This window comes from Spodoptera frugiperda, chromosome 12 (genome assembly GCF_023101765.2).
Source record: "Spodoptera frugiperda isolate SF20-4 chromosome 12, AGI-APGP_CSIRO_Sfru_2.0, whole genome shotgun sequence".
NCBI lineage: Eukaryota > Metazoa > Arthropoda > Insecta > Lepidoptera > Noctuidae > Spodoptera > Spodoptera frugiperda.
Window position 1 is genome coordinate 961,245 of NC_064223.1, and position 22,253 is coordinate 983,497.

At 34.2% G+C, this 22,253-nt stretch overlaps 1 protein-coding gene across 5 annotated transcripts; it reads right to left on the reverse strand.

Moving 5' to 3' along the window:
* Positions 1-180: 180 nt before the first annotated feature.
* On the reverse strand, positions 181-21,938 carry LOC118262525 (amidophosphoribosyltransferase). 5 transcript variants are annotated; one of them, XM_050697586.1, is made up of 14 exons: positions 21,842-21,938; positions 15,269-15,450; positions 11,249-11,357; positions 10,231-10,377; positions 9,659-9,782; positions 8,563-8,693; positions 8,009-8,127; positions 7,059-7,094; positions 6,346-6,435; positions 5,877-6,035; positions 5,232-5,359; positions 3,367-3,588; positions 2,822-2,942; positions 181-2,068 (listed from the first exon to the last, which is right to left on the reverse strand). In XM_050697586.1, exons 1-14 carry the CDS (start codon positions 21,850-21,852, stop codon positions 1,917-1,919), a joined length of 1,731 nt encoding a protein of 576 aa, XP_050553543.1. In that variant the 5' UTR covers positions 21,853-21,938; the 3' UTR covers positions 181-1,916. The 5 variants fall into 5 exon arrangements, with proteins under 5 accessions (XP_050553543.1, XP_050553544.1, XP_050553545.1 ...); XM_050697587.1 differs by lacking the exon at positions 21,842-21,938 and adding an exon at positions 21,568-21,748; XM_050697588.1 differs by lacking the exon at positions 21,842-21,938 and adding an exon at positions 15,796-15,964.
* Between the last annotated feature and the right edge of the window lie 315 nt (positions 21,939-22,253).

Here is a 22,253-nt window from a genome sequence, read left to right on the forward strand (position 1 = left end):
TGTTCGTTTAGATGGTAATTTAACTAATCATAGTTAGAGAGTAAATTAAAGTTAAATTAATAATATTTATCTTTGTAAAGCGACGTCCTTTACGTCAATGTAGAAAATCCTTATTGCGGCGCTTCACTTGAAGTATACTTGTATCTTATAGCTAATGTAATTCAAATAAAACCACAGGCGTGTAGAAAAAAACTTTATATAAAAGTATATGTACTTACAATTCTCGACAATTTTTCAACATCGATTGTTTCTTTTATTTTTCTTTTAAAACAGTACTTAGACAATATGACCTCAGTTCCTACGTTTAGTGAGGTCCACTGTATTATAATATTTTTTTTTGTATATTTTTTATTTGCTTAGGAACATTAGATAGTCTTAAAATTACAATATTTTCTTGTGTCTTTTAACAACGTGCCGAATTTTTTTGTTAAAACAACAAATATTGGCCCCATATTAACAATAAATGTAACTTAAAGTTAAAAGGACAAAGATCTTATTTAACTACTTATTTTAAATCAATTGGATTCGAGAATTTTTATCATGAAAACTGATATATTCGTACGAAAATATCGATTGAGATTTTGGATATAAAATCAATCCAATAATAAAAACTAAAACATTTTCCCACTGTATTATAAAATATCAAAAAATATGTGTCTATACATAGGAATGTTTTGAAAAATATAGTTTTTAATAAGAAATATCTACTTAGTCTATAAATTGATAGAGTAGCATTAAAATTAGAATATATCGCCGTAGCCAGCACGACGTTGCTCTAAATATAATTTATTACTAATATTCGAGGTATAATTCGAATGAAATGCACAATTATTCGAGAATGTATTGAAGATTTTTTGATGGAGAATCTTGATCATAGATTTAAAAATCACGTTAACCGCCACGTCGGATACTGATGACCGACGCTTAGCAGAAAATTTACCGTAAACAGTTTCCTTTCAACAGTTAATGTCTTTAATTAAAAACAGATGTATAAATGTATAAACATATTATGGATTGTATGTAAAAGCGATTTTAGCATGTAAAATAATCATGATTAGGTTTGTTTTTCATCAAACTACTCAAAAAATCTTTCAGTATGCTGTTATTAAAAATCTATGACAATCATCTCCATAAGGTAGCCAAAATAAAAAACATAATAAGGCACTAGTGGCTTACCTAACCTACAAAAAACTTCATAAATTACATTTTATAGTAATATTCGACAACTTTAAAAATATATTTAGAAAAATATTCAGTAAATAAAGTACCTATAGTAAATATAGATTGTACAATCTACTTTGTAAGCTAAAACAAATATTCCATTCCATTTATACCCCATACAAATGCAATATAGTACTTGTAAAGTATATCTTTAACAATATTTAGTACAAGATTTACTCCGTTTCGTTACAATTTACAAACAAACATCATGTCGTTTTTAGCTTCTGTATACAATACTTTTATTTTTACGTGAATGTAAACGATTCTTTAGTAGATAATGATGAGTATAGTATAAATTAGAGAAGAATATTATTTCTCAGCAACATCAATTGCTATTGTACTAAAATCACTATCTGAGGCCTTAGTACGGCCTCTGGTTAGTAGTAAGCCCTCTGATTGGCCGGCTTGAATGAACCAACCAAATCAATCTCGTTAAACGTATAGCCAACTCGTACTAAGGATACTGTTTGACACTTATCAGCATACCAATAAGGCATTAAATTGTAAAGAGTTGCTTGTTTTATTTGACACAATGGACACAATAATAAAACATAAAGTTATCAACACATTCCTGTTAGATTATCTATAAAAAATCATCTACATTCACGGAAAAAGTAAATTAAAAAGAAAATCGAACCGTGCCAATCACCATTCATACTTCATGTTCACCAATCACCAGGCAGCAGATCGTTCATTCACCAGTCGTCGTCGGGCACTCCGCCGGGATACTCCCCAGTGAGGCAGGCGGTGCAGTGCCCTCCCAGCCCGTCGCTGGGGTTAGTCTTCATGTTGTAGTGCACTGCCGACACTAGGCCTTCTACGCTTAAATATTCTAGACTGTCCGCACCTGGAAATAGGGATGGTTTTTGGTTAAACATAATGTTGTTTTTAACTGATACTAATAAATCAAACTGATAAATTGAATTGGGGCCAGTAGAATACCAGTGCAAGGCTCTGTCTTTGTCTAGCATATGCTGAACTAGTCTCATAGAACCGTACACTTGGAAAGGTCTTATAAAATCCATACAAAACATAATTATTATTATTAAATCTTTGCATCAACTGTACCAGTTCAATCGTTTTTTTTTTTTTTGCATGTCAAATAAAGGTTTTTTTCTTTCTATCATAAAACTAATTAATTAATTAAATTATCGTACAACGTAGTTTATTTGAGCTATCTACCAATATTTTTTTTGTAAGTAGTATGGCAACTGCACCCATATGATATTACATCATAGCCCTACAAAACATTGTTCCCGCAGATGAATGTATGACTTAGAACAAGTACCTATACATATAGCTTTACAGGCAGACAAATGTAAAAAATATTTTATAGTTTTAAACACACAGCATCCTGAGTGCTATAGCTGACAGGTACGACTGTCCACTAATGTGGAATTTAGTGCAGCGGACTAAGTCCCTGCTTAGTATTACATATTAGTTAGTATTTTAATTTGTATTCTCCTCCTTATTGTGATTTGTGGACTTATGTTGTCTTTTTAATAAAGTTTATATATATTATATATATATATTAAACGAGCCTACGATGTACAACATATTTGAAATTACAGTGGAACCTCAGATTCCACGGTCAACTTACCAACATGCTCGGCGAGTTTGAAGGAGTCCATCTTGTTGGCGATGAGTTCCTCTCGCGTGGGGATGTTGATGCCCATGTAGCACGGGTACTTCAGGGGAGGAGACGCTATCCTTATGTGGACCTGGATATTAAACAATATATACTTAGTTGCAGAGAGACAGAGTTTAAGACACAAACACCGTTGCTGAGATACGTTTGACGTTTTTTTTTTAATTATGGCAATGCAATGCAACGCCTTTTATCCCCGAAAAAGTAGGCGAAGGTGCAAATTACGGCACGTAATGCCGCTATACAACGTGCATGCACTTGTCACCATTTGTATTATAAGTCCCATGTAATATAATAGGTGAGCCTGTTGCCATGTGCTGGGTACAAATCCAAACTCCGTGAGAAATTTTCGAAAAACCGAAAAAAACCCAGTAATATCTTGTTGCCGACTCGGGAATCGAGCAGGAGACCCCTTGTCCGGCAGTCGCTTGCGACCACTCGACCAGTTACCGAGGTAGTTAAAATTAGCTAAGTATAACATCATTTATTTTACTAACCTCAGCAGCTCCGGCATCTCTCAGCAGCTTAATAATAGGTCCGATAGTGTTGCCTCTGACGATAGAGTCGTCGATGAGTACGATCCTCTTCCCTCGCACGTTCTCCGAGAGGGCGCCGAATTTCTTCGCCACTCCCAGCTGACGCAGGCGGGTGGACGGCTGGATGAAGGTACGGCCTACGTAGCGGTTCTTGCATAGGACCTCCATGAAGGGAATACCGGACTGTAAGGAGGTAAAAGGGGTTTTTTATTGTTAAGTTGTTAAAGCTGCGTACACAAGTAATATCTAGTCTAGAGGCATGTTTAAGAAATCATAAATAGCAAATATGTTATTTAAAACATTGGGTATCTAAATTAAAAAAGTCTCTATAAGCTCTCAATTTATTTTCGTTTTGATTGGGTAACAAACCAACTAGGCTATGCCGTAATTGTCAATTCTAAACATTCAAAGTGAGATCGATCGCGCTCCGCCATGTCATTGGTTAGGAATTTATAAGAATAATCTCGACCAATGACAGGCGAGAATAACATAAATTAGAATAGCTTAGCTCTTCGCCAATCGGCATAAGTAAATCCCACCCAAAACATAAATGTGAAAGACTGCCAAGTTCGATAATATTGGAATGCTTCGCCTATAAAAGAAGTGAGATCTAAATAAGTACCAAGTTCCATACACAGACCTCAGTTAAAAATGATATAACAAGTTGGCAAGTTTTCACACACTTTGTTATAAACCTACTAAACGCAATGAGTCAAGTACCTATATAATTTTCTATTAAAACTTGCCAAGTTATATCATTTTTAACTGAGGTCTGTGTATGGAACTTGGTACTTATTTAGATCTCACTTCTTTTATAGGCGAAGCATTCCAATATTATCGAACTTGGCAGTCTTTCACATTTATGTTTTGGGTGGGATTTCATTTATTTTTGTAAGGTTTATTTTCTTTTTTTCTTATTTTACTTTACTTTGACTAAATACAAACCTTCGTAACGAATTTTAGGTCGGTATGACCATTGGAAGATATTGATAATTTTTTTGTTTTAGTTCCTTAGGGATATGAATTTACACCTTCATTATTTTTAAAACCGACTCACACTTGGCCATTTTCAGATTTTTTCCTTTACCTTGACCTAAAGACCTACCTCCATGCCAAATTTCAAGTCAATACGACCATTGGAAGTGGTCTAGGTTTTTGATGAGTGAGTGAGTGAGTCAGTCAGTGAGTGTATAGTAAAATTAGCGATTTTCTGACGTCAATATCTCAAGACCTACAATAGGTACATTAATGAAATTTTGTATTTTAGATAAGTAAGTAGATCTCGACAGATACTAGAAATTTCATATGCGTAGATAAAATAGATTTTGAGTTATAGGTGGGTCGAACTTGGCCCGAAATGGTTCGTGTAATATAACCCACGGCCGGTGTGTCGGTTTTTTTGCTCGAACTTGGCGGACACACTGCCGTGTGTCTAGATATGTTTTTGTAAGAGCTTAATTTTGTAGTACCGTACTTTTGACTAAACTTAATGATATATAGACTCTAGCTAGAGTATATGTAACTAACAATACATTAATATTTTAGTTTTAATTCCGCTAATAGAACTTTATTCAACTTATATAAAGCTTATATTATTACTCTTTTAATAACGTGCCGTAATGTGCATCTCTGCCTACACCTTTGAAGATAAAAAAGGAGAGACATTGCTAATAAGTAATAACTAATGCTTATAAAACTAGAAATCTAATGTATTGTTAGTGTAACATAGATTTCCGCAAAGTAACGCCTGATTCTATTCCAGATAAAGGTATATGTAACGTCATATTCATAACACATAGAATAAAGCCATATAACAAGTGTAGTACCTGTCGTGCGTATCCGTGCGCGGCGGCGGTGCCGGACTCGGGCACGGAGGACACGATGTCGGCGTCCACGGCCGACTCGCGCGCCAACATGCGCCCGCACTGCATGCGCGCCGAGTACACCATCTGGCCTGCGGGGCGGGGGATGTTAATGTTACTGCTGTGATTTCCAGGGGCGGGGGATGTTAATGTTACTGCTGTCATTACTCTTCAAAGTTATTTATTTCAAATAGACAGGAAAGAACTTTCGAATGTCAAAGCAAATATTACAATACTAAAAAAGAACTGTCTGTCGGTCAGTCCTCTGGTGAAGCTATTTGCTTGTTCCAAAATATAGATTCCTATGGAGAAGAACGAGCAAGAAACTCCATAGGTTACTCTTTTCCTCTTATATTAAAGTACCAAAAAGGTGTAGTGTACCTGAATGTTTTCAGTGATTAACCACTTCGCTGTAATTTTTTTCTTAGTGATGATCATATCAACACCAATTCATAACCAACGATAAAGCAACGTTCATTTGTTTTAAACTGTTTTTAATACATGACGTTTTCTTTTAAAAAAAATTAGTTCGGTTGGAAAATACAAAAATAATTAAATAAGAATTAACGTGAAATGTAAATAAATAAAGCCGAAATAAATGGTTCTTACCTTCAAAGATACTGTCTGCCCTGGCGAAGTACACGTATTCAAATATACAGAAAGCTTGTTGTTTGTCCGCGGGCCTCTCCACCACGTCCACTGTTCGAATCCCGTGCCGGGACATTTCTATTATCTCTCCGGGCAACACTTCACGGACATAGCGGGCACCTGGCAATGTACATTGTAATGAATTTAATATCTTTAGATAAAAACTGAAAAGAAACTAACTGCCGTACTCAAGAGTCATTTAATGTTTATTTAACCCAGTACTTAGCAAAATTGTTTTCTATGCAAAATCATTACTAAGGAACAGTTTAAGTAGTCATTAAATGACTGAGTAAAGCAGTAAGTCGATAAATTCGTAAGAATACATCTACTATATTGTAATTGTAATTAAATGGTATTGTAAATGAAAAACAATTTCCTATTACAAATATGTAAAATACTTAATTTTATACATAGACATTGGTTTACTTACCGATAGAGAGGAATCCACAGGACTCTGACGACACAACCCATCCTTCAGCTCTGTCATCGACGCCGTTCTTCGCGCAGCCGTTCATTAAAACTGTTGTAAATAAAAAAAACATTAATTAAATAAATACTAATTGGTGTCACCTCTAAAGCTATGAAAAAATCCTTATTTTTTTATAGTTTGAGAAACAACTTATATCAAATAAAACATGTATAAACATTACAAATTAAATCCCATGAATTTCTATAGAGAATGAAACAATCTTATGATGACGCCGTCTCCGTACTGATTAAAATGTATTTGATGCATTGTATACATTCCCTTAGTCATTAATGAGTATTATGCCATTATTTGTGCAAGAATCTGCTGTTACTCTTGTCATGCATATGCAACTTAATTTAATTTCCCGATCCCCGATTCCCCAACAACCCTTAAATTCCTAACCCCCAAAAGGCCGGTGTCCATGAGCGGCGGCACTTGCTTATCATCAGGCGATCCGAATACGCGGTTACCGACTTATATATTAAAAAAAAACTTATGGATAAAGGATTTCATAACATAACTTTGGAAAGATGAAAACCCATTGTCGCAATAATGTGCCCATATAAAATAGGTGCCTTCCCATTTAGGCTATGTCATGTCCATGTAATGTTAGATGGTATGAATAATTGTGATTAACTATAGTTAAGTAATAAATGGAGTGTGTCATGCATTACCCGCGGCATGCTGCGCCGACGACTGTTTGTAGACATCTGCAAATGTTTAGTGTACACCGTTAGACATTGACACGCACTTACAAATTGGAAGTAAATGGTTTGTCGCAAAATAGATAGTTTGTAAGTGCGCTTAGCATTTTTAATCGTGCAAAAACAATATACATATTACTTACATAAGGTGTTCTAAAAGTATCTGCCACGGCTTTAATGGACCTCCCATTAAAGCCGTGGCAGATAATTTTAAAGCTCCTTATATTTATAATTTGTACACTAGAAACAAAGAATAGTCATTATGATAAATATGTACATTACTTTGCTAATGACCGTAAAACACAGATTTAAATGGTATTCATGTAAACCGTGAACAATGGAGGTAATGGAACACAATGCAGTGCATCGTTCTTAGTCTTACTATTACTTACATGCATCCTTATTTAGCAGCGGTAGACAAAATAACACAGTAATTTATTTAATATTATATTATTGACATTATCATTCGGAAATTGTTTATTATTCTTCGGTTTTAAAATTTTTATATCTTCAGTGATGACATAGTTTTAGTTTAACACGATTTACCACCTAAGATATGCTATGTAGCTATGCTATGAAGTTGTAATAGCTTAGCTGTGGAAATATGTGACCGTTTTCACTAGTACTAAGTTATGTGGAAAACGCATCCACAGCAACGTAGCATAGCACATCCCTGATGGAAAAAACACCCTAAGATTGAGTATAGAATGTCAGGAGTTCAGAAATTAATAAACATCAAATCCATCATTGTTACATTTATGTCCATGGTTAAACCCAACCAATTAGAATTTAAATCTAAGACTATCATCCCAAATTAATCACTGTTCAAATTGTTGAAGTATTATACCCATTCATGCTACAAATATGTGAATGAACGTATATAATATTAATGTGTCCGGTTAATATATAGTGAGACTTACACGAGGAGCCGAGAGGTAGGATCTTGCCGAGACAGAGTGGTCGGTTGCCGTAGGGGTCGCGGACTGCGTAGATCTTGTCCTTCAGCATTATTACGAGGGAGTAACTTAGGGGGGCCAGCCTGGAGAAGGAAATACATACACGTTAATCATGTAAATATTGTCTGTTTGACAGTCTTAAGAAGATTAAATGGGAATGTTCTTTATCTATTACAGCTTGGTGCAAAGATTTCTAACGTCAATAATGCTGTGATAATAGTATTCTTCTTTACTCTTCCTGTCTAACTCTAAATTGGTTTCTGGGCAACATTGCTTTCTGGCCTACAGCAATCTAATATTATAGCTCTTTTATCTGAATCTCTTTTAAAAGATATTACTTAATAAATCCTCGAAGATCCTTGATAATTAGGTATAATGTCCATAAAATATAATTTGATTACATTTTCTCGGATTTTTAATGTCAAGTTAGTTTCTCGTCTACCAAATTATCTTTTTTCTTATGGAGTATAATTGTTTTTCCAATAGTGTTATACTGTAAAAAATATGGTAATATTTACCTCATGAGGTGGTTAATACGCGCGGGCCAGTCGGGTCCGTTGGTCTCCCCCTCGGGCGGGTTCAGGCACAGAGCCTGCGTGATCAGCTCCGAGTCCGAGTGAGTCGACAGACCTACTCCACGGCCTAACACCTGGGGTGGAAATAAACATTATTTTTATTATTTCATACTATACCTTAATGATTGCTTCAAAGACATTTTTTTTACAGTAAAAAAGTGGATTATAACAACTTAATAAAACCGGCCAAGTGCGAGTCGGACTCGCCCATGAAGGGTTCCGTAGCAGCAAGTAGATGACATAATATAAAAGTTGTAAAATAACTTGGTTTTACATAGTGTTTGTATGAACGACAAAGTTATATTTGCGGTTTTTGAAAATGTTTTATATCTTAAAAACTAATAATGATATCTCGTTCAAACCAATTTTCGTTGTTAGTTTCTATTGAAATCTACAGCATATATTTTTTTCAGTTTTCTCACTCTCTTATTTTAAAAGTTAGAGGGGGGGACACTCATTTTTCCACTTTGGAAGCGTCTAACTTTCAAACGGTTGATTTAGCCGAAAATTGGTTTTAGAAACCTTAATGCCTTTTTTAAAGACCTATCCATAGACACCCATCACGGATATGTTAGTTGAAAAAAAATTTTTTTGAATCAGTTTCATGTATGGGGCCCCCCTTTAATTTTTAAATTTATTAATTTTTATTCAAAATTCGAATAGCGGTTATCAAAATACATCAACCTACAAAGTTTCAACTATGTAGGCCCAACAGTTTCGGAAATAAATGGCTGTGACATACGGACGGACAGACAGACATGACGAATCTATAAGGGTTCCGTTTTTTGCCATTTGGCTACGGAACCCTAAAAGGAAATGCAGAGGTTTCTTTTTTTGAAGTCCTTTGATTATTTCTTAGACACATTGATAATCAATACATAGACAAATGGAAAAGGACATAATATGTAAGTATAAAAAATAGGCTATGAATATCTAGCGAATGAAAAATTCTTTTAATGTCGGTGAGTAGAAGCTACTGAGCTAATCATAAATATCATTTATTTTTTGTACAAAAATTCTATTATTTTCCAACACGTACCATCTTCCTGAGACTGCTGCAGTTGACGAGTTCTCCGTTGTGTGCGACGGCGAGTGCTCCGTGCGCGGTGTGCACCACGAAGGGCTGACAGTTCACCTCCTCCGATGCTGCTGAGGTCGAGTACCTGACCATACGAGGGAATTTTCGTGTTACTTAGTGAATTATCATTAAAAACAACATTTTAACGCCTACAACCCGACACAGTCTAGTGACTGAACTATGTTAATCTCTACCGCTCTCAGGTACTTAGGAGTTAGTTGAGGTTCGCTATAATCTCCACGTATAATAAGGGAATTGGAAAACACAATTTAAAAAATTCAAGCTTCTCAGATTCTCTGCCAGCTGTGCAAGAAAATAACAATGTGTTAATCACACAAAGCGGGAATCGATCCCGCTACACGTTGCACGGCCGCCAGTTGCCCAGCCAAAGCACCAACAGTGCAGTCCTTTAGTGTCTCTTGCGATACCCGCCAGAAGACTAGGATGTAGTAAGAAACGTATTTTAAACTGCAGTCTGTGGCCAAGCAGCCATTTGTAATGTTCAAGATTAAACAATGAATAGAGTAACTCACCTAGTGTGTCCAATGCCGAGGTTTCCTTTGAGCTTCTTCATGGCTTCGTCGTTGAATATATTGTTGACGAGACCCATTCCCTTGTGTGTGTTGAACGTGCGCGCACTCTTGCCCTCTGACGTCACGATACCCGCTGACTCTTGTCCTCTGTGAAATTCAAAATATTGTTTAGATTTTCATGTGTAAAAATAATAATGATAATAGTTCTGAACACTGAACAGCAGAAAATTAAAGTGCAGAAGTACCCAATATTGTTTGTTTTAATTTAAAGTGAACCCTATTAGTTCATCAATAAAGTTCATATCATCATATCACTGTACCAACATAGGTAAGTATTTATTTTGATGAATGTTTATTTACAGGGGGCAATGTAACTACAAGATTATAAATGTTTACAATGCATACAAAGGCTAGTACAACATAATGTTTGTTTGTATTGAAGCAGGTTCTCCCCCGAATTCTCGAAATAGATATACAGAAAGGGGGCTTATCAAAAGAGGCTTTACACTATAGAACGTTATTATCATGTTATGTAGTTAAACAAGGGTTTCTATTGTCTTTGTAACATGTAACTAAAAACATTAATATACGATTCTTGGTAATTTTAATTCGGTACTTCCTTCCTATAAGAATATAAATATTGTATTTGTTAAGTCTACGCTCTGGTGGCGAAAATTTCATTGTTAATAATAATTCAACTGTGACCTTATGATGAATTAAAGATTTTCTATTAACAAGTACAAAGTTTATTTTAACAAGCTTTTTAGGAAGAAATAACATCAAATTACCACTCCTGTCTTGCCGTGAGTGGGATTGTCAGACTCTTACTGACCAAAATATCACCCCGTACCTACTTCTGCCATTTATTCGGCACATTCCATGCACAGTGGTAGACAGAAATAATAATAAAAAGTAAAAAGTGGAGTTCGCCATTCAATGTTATTTGCGTGAAGAAAATTAAATAAATAATAGTGTGCAAATAAAAGCTTGTCATTAAGTGCTTGTACTCAGTCCTCACCTGTGTTGCAGTGCGACTAATCCTAGACAAATGACCTGTGGGATGTCGACCTGGGTGGGCCAGTCGCCGGTGCTGATGGCGCCGAAGACTCCGCACTCGTGGGTCAAACCTGTAACAGATATCATTCATGAGAAGTGTTAGTTAGCAGTTCAGCTATTTACATGTTTAGAAATGTGTCTGTCTTTTAGCAGAATGAACCAAGCAATCAGTACCCTTAGTATGAGTTTGTTTTGCGTTTAAAGTAATTGAAACGAGACTGTCTTTTTTTAATGTGGAAAATCATCCAATGACTTCTCCCGCCTTGGGCGAGGCGAGAGGGAGTGTCAGACTCTTACTGACTAAAAACCACCCCGTTCCTACTCCTGCTTTTCGAGCTGGAGCCCCGGTAAACCCGCTAGGTAGCCCGCTATGTAGTTGGTTTATTCGAGCCGGTTAATCAGAGCACCGAACGCGCTTTCGATCGATCTCGTTAAACATAAAGCAAACTCGTACTAAGGGTACAGTTCACAATACAACACTCTCAGTGAAACAAAAATTGAATAATTAATTACAAATTCTTGTGTAATCCTCGTTCAGTTATCAATATCTTAAGTCATGAAACAATATTTAATTTGAATCACAAATGAGCTGTGGGTACCATTCTTATCTTTTTTCTTTATTTTTAATTACAAGTTCAATATAATCTTTCATGATCATGCCATTACATAATACTTCAGTTAATATTGACCCATTTTTTACCGGTAACTGTAATTAAAAGAGATAAAATCTTTAAACTTAATTAATTTGAAGATTACAGAATTACTTATCTTCATTTTAAAATACTAATGACTAAATCTAATTAAAATTGTAGACGGGTTATCAGTTTTTTTGGAAAATTTGCGACCGTGTGGAATGAACCGGAAATATTTGGAACATTACTTTTAGTAGTATGATAAGAGAATAAAGTAGTATTTGTTTATATTAGTGGGTAAATAATTTGGGATTTATGTGGAAGATCATCAATTGAGACTGGTCAAGGACAGTATTGATCTGACAGATTTTGTTCAGCGGTCTTTCACTAGACTTCATTGATTTGGCCAATATTATTCAGTAACCTTTTACTAAGCTTAATGATAACAAACTAAGGTTATTAGAATAATATTTCACTCATATCTGACATGCCATTCAAGCCATACAACTCATCAATCATAAAATCACAGACACTTTAATTCATAGTATTTTTCACTCGATATTATCTTTTCAATTTCTCATTCATATAAATGATTCATCGTACATACATGTGTGTAAGTTTCAAGTACTTAATCAATATCTATAACACTTTCTAATATGCACATAATCACGTGCTAATCATATGATTTTCTAATATTAATAATTAGAATGGTGGGACACGTGGTGATGGTCTTTATCGTCACAATACCAATCATGTGGTTGACCTCTATAGTTTCATCAACGGAGATAAAAGACCGACTATCTATCCTATTCGATAACACGGAAACTGTTAGTTCCGAATTTTATCTAAAGCTGTTTGGTTTTTATGGATGTGGAATAATACTATAGATACCATAATGAGATAATATAATTTAATGTAGAAGGAAGTGATACGGATCGAAGGACCACTTTTGGTCCTTCTGGTAGAATGTAGGAAAAATTGTTAAAAACAACAATCTCACATCTGTTTTAAATAGATGTCAATCGAAATCTTCAACACTAAATGGAACTATTATGTCATGTCATATCATGGACACTGAAAAATAATTTGGAGACTCCACGTACCACGGTATTGATTACCGAAAAAAAATGACCTCATTTACTCTTTATTATCAAATTATTAGGCCACTAAACTTCCCTATCACATAACTAACTGATATATTCGCAGAGCCAATATCAGCTAACCTAAACATTACTACCTAAATCATAAACATTGCTCGATAAAAAATCTCGCGCAATTACTTTTTATAAATAAACAAAAAATATGGCGTAACTCGCTAACTAATTCGCGGAGACGTTTCAGAGCGATTATTTCGATACGTAATGTGAAATTATGAATTGTTAACTAATAAGTGAAACCGTACATTATGTAGTTCTAATTTACTGTAGCAAATATAGCTAGGATTTATACTAAAATAACCTCCTTAGAGGACTAACTGTAATTCTTTATTACAGCACTACCGCTGCTTCAAGTTCTTTAAAAACGAATAACGTAATATTTTTGTTTTAAAAATACTCGGTCCAGTAATAGCCAGTTTATGGCACAGCTTAGTGCCCTATTAAATGAGACTACATATAAACTTAACTGAAGAAAACAAATAGTTTTTAAAGTCCGCTGACATGTGGGAATGTTCTCCTAATTTGTGTATAAAATATCAATTAGAACCGTAGTTCTACTGCTTCGGTCGCTAATATACAAGTATGTGCCTACTCTTAATGTACCACAAATCACAATCACCATTAAACATTCATCAATTCCGAATCGCAAAATGTTATGAAATAACTTTATTAATATTCACAATCATTTAAGTTCAATTGAGTAGCGGTTGTAACCACTTTCAGCAACTCTAACTCAAGGTAGCGTTGATAAAGGGTCTTCGTCGAAGGGCAAGTCGATAACATCGCAGATGGCAAAGACCTTCGATATAATATTGTTTGAAATTGTACTTAACTACGTATATAAGTTTTTAAACTGACATGGTCACTAACACTAACATTAGAACTTAAGATTACTTAAGAGTTCATCCGTGATCATGGCGCTTGCAACAGTGCCGAAATATCGGAAACTCATAGACATAAATAAACATGGTAAATAGCCCGTCTTAAGTTCTAATGTTAGCTATGTATGTTTCCAACGTGGCAATTAGCACCTCGGCCAAGACTACATAATATCTAAGATATAATAACCCCGTAATTTTACTATGCGTTGCTGTAGAATACTCGTTGTTGTATGAGTATTCTACTCTTTGCAATTAACTACTATTTGTTTGTACCTGTTCTTCGAAGCAGTAAAGAAGGAACTATATTCTCAATGTCTTGGTGCAGATTATTTACTCTTCAGATTTCAACGGCATTCTCAGCATCATCATTCATCATATCATATCAGCTACAAGACATCCACTGCTTAACATAGGCATCTCCCAATGACTTCTAGATCAGCCTGTTGGAAGTGATTCTCAGCATAGCATTTTAATGCCAATGACATTTGGCATTTGAACAGAATACGACATACTGATACCAAATACGTAAACAGACTTGGTTGTTTGTTTCATCAAAGGAAAAATAGAGCCAAGATGGTGCCTCAGGTACCTACTTTTTTGTACATGCGCTTCTACGTAGTCAAACTTACTTACTAATTTATTCAATATGCGCTGTAAACCTGCTATGTACGACGTGTCTCAAACGGCACGTGGAAGTCCATAAAAGCAAAATATACAGATCAACTGATGGGCAGACACGTTGTGTATGTACAAAACTAGGAGATTGAAGTTTGAGAAACGTAAAATATAATAATAATGGTAAATCATTAAGTTTTAGTCGTGTAAGGATGTCAACAGATTTTCTATCCTCAGAATAAAAAGAAGGAATGAAGCGATCATTGACATCTGGAGACAAATGTGAGCTCTTTATATTTCTGTTGTGTGTTGATCAGTTTACTATGTGTTGATTTGAAAATAGACGTTAGCTTGACATATGAAACGTCGTTTTAGCTCAGGCTACTATGTATCATTACATACTATTGGTGGTGGTGAAACACTATTATTTTTACGATAGTCCCAACGATAGCTGATACCTTCTAAAAATGTTCCTAATGATACTTAATATTCCTTTAACGAATTAGTCCCTAGGTCCCGTATACCGACACAGTTCCGTATACTCGTAAGTCAATATCACCAACAATCTGCAATGGCATGTCATGCGAACAGAATAATTTATTATTTAGTGCTCTATGGGCGAAAACTGTAAAGTAAATTCATAACCATCCTGTAAAATTATTACATATGTATAAAACGTAAGCAAAAACAAACAAACCTGACTCCACAGCTCCTCTTCCGAACCTCTTGCTGTTCACCTTCACTTCACCAGCAGTCCTGGCTTCACAGCCAGGAGTTTCTTCCATTCCTAAGCGCTCCATGGCTGCCTGTGTATTCTTCAGACCGTCGCATCCATCATCACAGCATCGAGATGGTCCTTCGGGACCGTTCATGTTATTTCTGAAAGGACCAGATTATAATTTTTAAGTTCAAATGTCGCAATGCTCGGATAATTTTTAAACTGGTACATAGTAGTTGGATACAAGTCTGCATAGACATTTGAATCCTATATTTAATTTGATATTAACTAGTTAGAACAGGAAAATGCACAATGCACTAATAATTGCATACAAATGAAATTAAATTCATCACGCGTTAGTTAAAACAGTGGTAATATTATCAAGATTCTAAATTAACAACTAAAATATTCAAGCAAATTCGAATTCATATTAGCCGGTAAAAAAACTAGACCAATACTAATTAATATATTAGCCCTATGTATTTCCGTTTTATAAAAAAACTCACGTGTAGCTGTCACTAAGCGATGATAGGAATTAAAAAATAAATATTTTTTTACTTCAATATAAACAAACACAGAGGTCACTAATTGTTCTGACCGCACAAAATCACACAGCGGCGTTGGAAACTAAACTAACCAGACTCCTTAAACACTTTAGATTATAAGCGCCTCGGTACAACATACAAACAAGTTTTTAATGCCAATAACACACAATTGCTCGATAATAAAACAAAAACATGAGCTAAATTAACATTCGACTAAATGACAAATACTTTTGCTTCACAACACCAAGGCGTTCCGATTTCAATGTGTGACGTCAAGGGTTTGTTTAAATAATATATTTTACGTCATCCGATATTGGGATAGCGATAATTTGACCGAGATAATGTTGCCAACCGCCTTGTTCACATTAATAGTTAATTTCATCAAAATATTATTTGCGCAGCATCTTTGCTACTGGGTCAAAGGGTGAGGGAAGTGGGACAAACGGACAGAAAATAATAAAAATTCTTACTCCTACGTAGTTTGTTTTCTTTAGATATCCAATTGAGGAAGTTTATCTAACAACAGAATTTGTGATCACTAAACAGATAAATCAGGGCTCAAAATAGTTTCAAATCACAAACTGACAATCGATGTTAGGTAAAAGTTGTTGGAAGGGAAAAGTGCAACTGAGTGTAGCCTAGATGCCTGCTGCTCCCCTCCATCAGTTGGGATGAGTGGCATGCCATATTTCCATATTTCAACGTTCATCGCTCCACATCACAAGTAAACAAGACGTCAATCAGAGCAGTCAACAATCGAAATCGCGTGATTGACACCATTTTTGACGCGTACTGTCCGCAAAAGAGACATTCCTACAAGACATTTTCTGTGCAGAAAATTAGATTTCGCATTGACTCGCCATCCGTCTTCAAGTATGCATTAATAATCTCGTGAACAGTTCTAATGGGTATAATTTCCTATATATTGATCGATACGGGTGTAAAGTAGTTGACTAACCAGTTACTCTCAGTCACAAATCTTGTTCCCGATTAAATCTCTCAGCACTACTGCCAGGATTCACAACTGGAGTTGCGTGTAGAGCACAAAAACAAATTACATTCTGACTCTGCACTTTCTGATTGCGATAATTTGGTTTCGTCTTACAGTACAAAAAAGCCAATTTCGCGATTTCGCGACAAACAAAAAATAGCAACACTTCCACAGCTTGCGTTATAAGCGTTATCGACGAGACCAAAATGATGAAACACTCTAGAAATAAATTAAGTAGAAAATAATAAACATAAAATTGAGATCGAGTTCGAGATTCTGTACATAGTTATAAACATTAGCAATATGCTATTAATGTGTCGTCATTACAAAAGACGCTTGACTCGTAGGGGGTCAGTTATCTTGTGACTTGTACATTTCCACAAGGGGGAGCAATAAACAAGCTGACGATAAGATTATTGGAAATTAACACAACATTAATAATTGTGATGATGACAGTGCCTCACTATATTTAGTAGAGTCTGGTGCAATAAAAAACATCGCTTAGTGCTGTATTATTTTTGTCGTACGATTTTGTGATAGGGAGTAATCACGTTGACCTGTGCAATTATTGGATAAACAGGTCTTGACTCTTCTTTTGTAAACTTTTTCACTATAAATAGATATTATAGATATCAAAGCTTTGATAAATACAGTCACGAGGGGAATTACTTTTAATTGGCGAAGCAGCTGAGTCTGATTAGTGGTTAAAATTGATGTGATGCGAATACGATAACAGTATGTTTTTATTGAACGGTTGCATTTGTTTACTGGTCCTTCGGTACGTAAATTGACCTAGGTCTTTTAGAATTACGTTTCTATCCTGTAAATTATGGAATTGGGTGATAATACGAAGCTTCTTTTGGTAAAACAAAACTCACTACCACATTTTAAGGATACAGAAATTACACCACGCTAGTTAGGTTCGAAAAAGATGCCGTATAAGCCAACAATTTATCTATAATAAAAAACTTGGACGCAACAAGTGTGAAAAAAAATACTATGAAATATTTGACCAATCATTGACACGTTCAATCTCATTTGATTAGGTGTCAATGAAATCAATTTTCGATCTACTCGGCTGACTAGACAACTAGTTTTATCCGGAAATGCCTGCTATTTTCTAATATCAGGTTGTTATTGTCACTGTTACAACAGACAGACAGTATCAATGCAAGTTATTATATTTCTAATATGTAGCAATATCAGGTTACATCATTACGAACGGCTGTATAATTTATGATGTAATTATAGGTACCACCTACTGGTCGAGCCTGGTTGAGTAATTAGTTTTTCAATAAGAAAATTTGCCACTTAATTAGTTATTATTTATTTTATTGTAACCGCAATCTTATTACCTTCTAACGTATGTAACTATAATGTTTGAGTTTATTTATTTAAAAGAAACATTTTTCTTCTTTGGTTCATATAAAAGGACCAGAAATTATGGAACTCAATAAATAAATTTGTTAAATCAAGTTTTGCAACTTTTCAATTAGATTGGTAGATAGTTTCACAGTGAAATTTTTTACCTCTCGCCTGTCTGGTCTGGAAGAAAAATAACGCGATCAAGACATTAATACCGAGTTGCGGCGCATGCTGCTCTTGAATATGAGTCCAGATGGGCTTTGAAAGTACCAGAGTTTCTCTCGAATAATCCATGTTAGTAGTTCGCATTGTTACTTCAATTAATTAATGTGTCTCATTCACAAGAAACTCTGCGATCCGTTTAGGCTGTAGATAGATAGGTTATTAAAATTGACAGGTAGAAAGTTACTATCTGTGAACGGTTAACGACCCAGTGATGTGATTATTGTTTTGCATGGAAACATTACTAATTACGCTAATTAGTAGGTATTATGATGTGCTCAATCTGACAGTTAGTTATTATTATTATGTACCTGTCTGTTGGAATGTTGAATAAAAATAGGGTAAGTTCGCCTGTTCACGTCCACCTAACAGTTCGTGTTCATGTTACGGAAACAAAATCCTGAAAACTACCACCATATTAGTAGTAGTTAGTACACATCTGTTTGATCTTACACGTCTTGAAAATGTTACATTGTATGAAATTATATGATACGATGAGACAAGACTAATACCTATGGAACCTGTATCTAGGACCAAAAGGACCACATTACTAGAATTTTAAGAAACACATACTGGACTTCTTCCACTTGTACAGTTTCTTTTGTGCCTTTAAGCCTAAGTTACATTAAATTCACCGAGGGAAGTGGAAACAATCGTTTTATTTTTTTTTCTCCTCTAATAATATCCTCGGATTTATTTCGTTGCAGGATCCAAGACAGTCCCTGAAAGACGCGTCGGACTTCAGTGTTCCCACTAATTACGAATTTAGTAGTTATTCAGGAGTGCTAAGAAGGAGAACTTGAGTTGTATTCGATTTAGAATAATTTTATGTGGCTAGAATTGTGTTACCCAGCCATAATAAGGAAACAAGCCTGCTTTTTCTTTATCAAAATTATAAAATTTATAGACGTATGTATAAATAAGAGTATGCCATGCTATGTACTGATTGGATTAAAATATTATTGTCACCATCAGTACAGTCGATTAGGAACTCAAATCCGACATCCGAGATAATATATAACAACACTAATTAGCTGCATACCAAGTATCGTGTTACCTAAGCACTTAAGTTTAATTTAACATAATAGTTCACAAAACTATTTCGCATATACTTACCTAGCAAGGAAAAAAATACAGCAAACTTTATCCCAAGGACCATTCAAAATATTATTATTAAAGAACTCTATATACCTAATAGTACATAAGTATTTTAAATTCGCAAACATCACATACGCACGCGATTTCACGATGACGTAAGATTTGATCGTAGATGGAGTGCGTATCGCAACTTTATTTGTACCCAAAGACGAGAAGAAGGCCTTGATTTGACAATCGAGTGTCATAAGCTAGATAACGAATGATCTACCTACTACTCGAAACATTTGAAATTGGTGCTGAGTTTTGGACCAAAAGACCAAACTTATGTTAGTAAATGAGACATGCCTTTAAATGAGTAAATGAGGAATAAATGAATTTTAAATTTTTTTTTATGTAATTAGTTGTTGAAGAACTATTGTTATTTAAATTTATTATGTAAGTATTCAGCAATAGAAATCTAAAATTTAAAAATGGTAATTGTAGGTCCAAAACTCAGACCTGAAAAATAACACTAGCAAAATAAATATGTTTCTGTAGTTAGAAAACGAATTATTAATATCCTCATAAAAGAAATCTTTAACTTGTTTACTTTATTAAACTAGGCTACTAGGCTTAAATACCCAAGGGAAAACCAATTTTATTGGAATATCATTCAGTAAAAAAATAATACATTATCCTACGATAAAATATAGGGTCACAAAGACAATGTACCGACAACCTCTCTGATTATTGCAAATAATTCTAAGGCCATATCTTATTTGCATTGTAAATAACAAGATTGGCACTAATAGTCTTATTTTCTTTAATATCTTTATAGCATGAACCTAATGATAGGCAGGCCAAGCAATAAGTAGGCCAATAACACTGGTCTAGCTATAGTACACTTGATAAAATGATGACATAACAGAATTATTTTCTATTATAAAGTTGAATAAAATCTTTTTTTTAATTCATTTTGTATTTGGAATTTAGTGTGACAGGCAGCTTGGAATTGTCATAGACAAAAAATACTTTCGTAGATAAGAATACATCGTTTGAATTGATGACTTAGATCCATCAGTATTGAATTGAATAATTTTAAACTCAGACTAAAGTTTGTTTCCAAGCTTATAAATATGTAAAAAGATTTTTGATTTAAACTACCTATGTCTAATTTTTTGGTCTATTTATGAGCTGCATGGCATTTTTAAATATTTTTATTTCATTACTTAGTTTGAAAATTATTACCTACAGTAGATTTTTGTCTTAAAACAGTTGAAGTAGAAGTTGGTATTCATAATGGTGAATAAAAAAATAAAAACTAACTGATAAATTAATTATATGAAGTATGTTCTTGTGATTAAAATGTTTTACTATTTATTTTAGGAGTTTATTGAATTTATATTCAATAATATAATATAATAAATAATAAAATAAAAGCTACAGAATAAATAAAGAAAGAAACATAAATTACCATGTGTTAAAAAATGGTATTTATTTTCTTCACTAAAATGTTTAAAGACAGAATAACAAGATATTTAGAGAATTGTTCTATCAAATTTTTAAACAATTTTTTTAAATTTAAAGCATGGTAGTTTTGTGCCTGTAGCAGTACAAAAAAAAATAAACACTGTGTGTTCAGCTAATAACATCAAAAGATTTTCAACAAAATAATGCAGATATTTTTTTTAAAACCAATCAGTATTCTATCATAGATATATTTTTTTTCGAGGCCATACATGACCTAACCTTGCTTTAAAATCATGGGGATATTCCCAATTGGAGAACAATTGTGACAAATTAACATTACTACGATCACATGTCACAAAGCAATTCAAGAACACCCGTGAATTTGATTAAAAAACCACGTCGTAAATTAAAACCATGTGGTACGCACAACATTCATAAATTTAAAGACTATAACCGGACCAAGTTACATTGATCATTACAAACAAACAAAAGTTTTACAACTTTCCTGAATTGAATTTCGTCGCATAATTTTAATGGCAACAGGTAAATGCACACCTGCCCCGATTGTACACAATAAATACGTAAGTTTTATCAAATAAATCACTCACCTGGACGAATTACTTGGAGGAATAAACTTGCGAAAAAGTTCACTGTATTTTTTATTTCGTGATTTAACAGCAGCGGAGCGGCAACTTACGTATTGCGAAGGAAGTACGAGTAAATTGTACACAGACTCGGTCTGTATTCATTCATTTGTTTGAATTAGTTTGACGTTAAGTGTGCGACAAGGATAGAGAATCAAGACACGTTCCAAATGCTAGTCAAACAAACTAATGTTGAAACTTGTTCTGTGATATTAAAAAATATATAATTTTCTTTTACCTCAAAGACATTATTATGATATGATAATCCAGATGTTTTCTTGAAAAATAAAGCAATAAACAAGCATATATGTAATAGCGCTAATATTGTACTAGCGCGAAAAATAACAAAACCAGAGTATTTATTTACTGATTACATTTTAATAAATAATGTTATTACATCAGGAGATAACGGCCTCAATTACCTTGAAAAGCACGATATTTGTTTTTAGTTCATTTCCAATATTAATAGAATAATTAGACTGGCTTATATGTAAAAAATAAAATTATTTAATCTTAGAATGAATGAAAAGAACTTCCGTCTAAGTAAGCTTCGGAACGCACACGAAGTTGCTAAATAAAACATTGTGTTTTGATACTTGAAGGGTTTAAAAAATATGTATAATATTCACTTATTCATTCACAATATAAAA

Coding starts and splice junctions, on each gene's coding strand:
- LOC118262525 (XM_050697586.1), bottom strand. Junction 6,436..7,058: donor GTCGGCGCAGCATGCCGCGG/GTAATGCATGAC, acceptor TATTTACAACAG/TTTTAATGAACGGCTGCGCG. Junction 6,036..6,345: donor CTGTGGATTCCTCTCTATCG/GTAAGTAAACCA, acceptor GTACATTGCCAG/GTGCCCGCTATGTCCGTGAA.